This window comes from Bison bison, unplaced genomic scaffold, assembly GCF_000754665.1.
Source record: "Bison bison bison isolate TAMUID 2011002044 unplaced genomic scaffold, Bison_UMD1.0 scf7180017864295, whole genome shotgun sequence".
Taxonomy (NCBI): Eukaryota; Metazoa; Chordata; class Mammalia; order Artiodactyla; family Bovidae; genus Bison; species Bison bison.
In genome coordinates this window covers 5,879,562-5,882,751 of record NW_011494867.1, presented here as the reverse complement: position 1 = coordinate 5,882,751, position 3,190 = coordinate 5,879,562, and the positions used below count along the sequence as shown (strand labels likewise).

Below are 3,190 nucleotides of genomic sequence, written 5' to 3'. Positions count from 1 at the left end.
CTCCGACGAGCAGCTGGTGACCATGTCGGTGCGCGAGCTGAACCGGCAGCTGCGCGGGGTCAGCAAGGAGGAGGTGATTCGGCTGAAGCAGAAAAGGCGGACCCTGAAAAACCGCGGCTATGCCCAGTCCTGCCGCTTCAAGAGGGTGCAGCAGAGGCACGTCCTGGAGTCCGAGAAGAACCAGCTGCTGCAGCAGGTCGACCACCTCAAGCAGGAGATCTCCAGGCTGGTGCGCGAGAGGGACGCGTACAAGGAGAAGTACGAGAAGCTAGTGAGCAGCGGCTTCCGAGAAAACGGCTCGAGCAGCGACAACCCGTCCTCTCCCGAGTTTTTCATGTGAGTCTGACACGCGACCCCAGCTCGCCACCTTGATAAGCGCTCCGTGGGGGTCCGACTCGGGTGTGGGCTTGCAGTTCCAAGAGCCTTGCTCGCCACCACCTCGCCCCCTCCCCTCCCGAGCTTGCCCCCGACCCCCACCTAGTTGTCCCTGCACACACACACACACACACACACACACACACACACACATTGCTCTGAGATGATGGTGGTGGTGGCGGCTGTTTTTGAGTCGGGGAGGGGCTGGTGGTCTGGCTCATGGATTGCCAATCTGAGATTCTCCATAACTTGCTGGCTTTTTTTTTTTTTTTTAACATCCCCCCACCCCTACCCCTTTCACTTATGTTCAAAGATCTCAACAGAGTTCCTCATGCTCACCTTTGAAGTCTGCATCATTCACATATTTTTTTTCTTCTTCAGTTCATGAGCTGGTGTTCATTTTCTGTGTGTGTGTTTTATTTTGTTTGGATTTTTTTTTTAAAGAACTTTGAGTTTTTGGAGCTTGCTGTGTTGCCCCTAACTCACCCCCCCCCCCACTCCTCCACCTTCACCCCCTTGCCGCCCATCTCCTTTGAGATAAAAGAAAAAAAAAAGGCTAAGTTTTTTTCTCCTCCTGAGTTCTTCATATGAGATTGAGCTTGCAAAGGAAAAAAAAAATGTGAAATGTTATAGACTTGCAGCGTGCTGAGTTCCATCGGGGTTTTTTGAGCATTCTTATGCTAAAATAGAGGGAAAAAAATCCTCATGAACCTGCCACAATCAAGCCTGCATCAACCTTCTGGGTGTGACTCGTGAGTTTTGGTCCTTATGATGCCAAATCTGAGAGTTTAGTCTGCCATTAAAAAAAAAAAAACAACTCATTCTCATCTCATGCATTATTATGCTTGCTACTTTGTCTTAGCAACAATGAACTATAACTGTTTCAAAGACTTTATGGAAAAGAGACATTATATTAATAAAAAAAAAAAAGCCTGCATGCTGGACATGTATGGTATAATTATTTTTTCTTTTTTTTTTCTTTTGGCTTGGAAATGGACATTCGAAGACTTATGGCATTGGCATTCATACTTTTGTTTTATTGCCTCATGACTTTTTTGAGTTCAGAACAAAAAAAAAGTGCAACCCTAGAGCCTTCTTCCCATGAAAGTTTGCATGTGCTCCAAAACTGCTTTGAGTTACTCAGAACTTCAGCCTCCCATTGTAAATGCACTGAAGGGGCTCCTTGTCAAAGATGTCGGAATGGGTTAAAAATTTTAACAAGGCCAACAGTAAAGAACTCTTAATGTATTCCTTTTAAATGAGAATGACCACCCCATTGGGTGGACTAAAATTGTGCTGTTGCCGAAAGCAGTCTAAAATTTATTTTTAAGAGAAAGAAATCTGCCCCATTATTTTTGTTTTGTTTTTATTTTTTTGGCTTTTGGTCATTGTCAAATGTGGAATGCTATGGGTTTCTAGTATATAATTTAATTCTAGTTTTTATAATCTGTTAGCCCAGTTAAAATGTATGCTACAGATAAAGGAATGTTATAGATAAATTTGAAAGAGTTAGGTCTGTTTAGCTGTAGATTTTTTAAAAGATTGATGCACTAAATTGTTTACTGTTGTGATGTTAAGGGGGGTAGAGTTTGCAAGGGGACTGTTTAAAAAAAAAGTAGCTTATACAGCATGTGCTTGCAACTTAAATATAAGTTGGGTATGTGTAGTCTTTGCTATACCACTGACTGTATTGAAAACCAAAGTATTAAAAGGGGAAGCACCCCTGTTTATATCTGTAGGGGTATTTTACATTCAAAATGTATGTTTTTTTTTTTTTCAAATTAAAGTATTTGGGACTGAATTGCACTAGATATAACCTGCAAGCATATAATACAAAAAAAATTTGCAAAACTGTTTAGAACGCTAATAAAATTTATGCAGTTATAAAAATGGCATTACTGCACAGTTTTAAGATGATGCAGATTTTTTTACAGTTGTATTGTGGTGCAGAACTGGATTTTCTGTAACTTAAAAAAAAAATCCACAGTTTTAAAGGCAATAATCAGTAAATGTTATTTTCAGGGACTGACATCCTGTCTTTAAAAACAAATGAAAAGTAAATCTTACCACAATAAATATAAAAAAATCTTGTCAGTTACTTTTCTTTTACATATTTTGCTGTGCAAAATTGTTTTATATCTTGAGTTACTAACTAACCACGCGTGATGTTCTTATGTGCTTTTCTTTCATTTTCAATTCTGGTTATATCAAGAGAAAGAATAATTACAATAATAAACTGCATTTTTTTTTGATTCTGTACTCAGTTTCTTAGTGTGCAGTTTAACTGGACCCAACACTGCATTAGAAGTTTGAAAGGCATCCTTTGCTCTAAAGGAAGGAGTAATGAAGAAGTAGCAAGGCAGTAATTCAGAGTTCAACACAGGCTGTTTTGTTAGTACAGTCCGTCTAATAATTAGTAATACGTAAGGTAAATGCGATCTCTGAAAATCCCCCTCCCTGTCAAAGTTTTCAGTTTTTAAGTAAGTTGAGACACCATTGCCCTGCTGGAAACAAACAAAAATGCCAACCGGAGAGCAGGGCCTTTTCAGCCTCGCCCTGAGCATCTAATCCCCCAGCAGCATGCCCATCTGGAGAGAAATGAGCCCAGAAAGAGGGCACTGGCAGAGGTGGCTTGGGCACATATGCATTCAGTGGTCAAGATAAACAGTTCTTGCCTTTTGGCTGAAACTGATTATTTTTCTTCTTCCCTCACACGCCATGATTTTCTTGTTAGCAAGGCCTGACAAGATTTCACATCAACACTTTGAACACATCAAAGTTGTTGGTTTGTGTTTTTAACTTTGAAGGTCATTTG

General features: G+C 40.5%; 1 protein-coding gene across 1 annotated transcript in view; it reads left to right on the top strand.

Moving 5' to 3' along the window:
• Window positions 1-2,627, top strand: part of MAF (v-maf avian musculoaponeurotic fibrosarcoma oncogene homolog) — a 3,425-nt gene extending 798 nt beyond the window's left edge. Inside the window, exon 2 of the mRNA XM_010850858.1 lies at window positions 1-2,627. Within this exon, the coding sequence (XP_010849160.1) occupies window positions 1-340 (340 nt within the window). The 3' untranslated portion in view covers window positions 341-2,627.
• The last annotated feature ends 563 nt before the right edge of the window (window positions 2,628-3,190 follow it).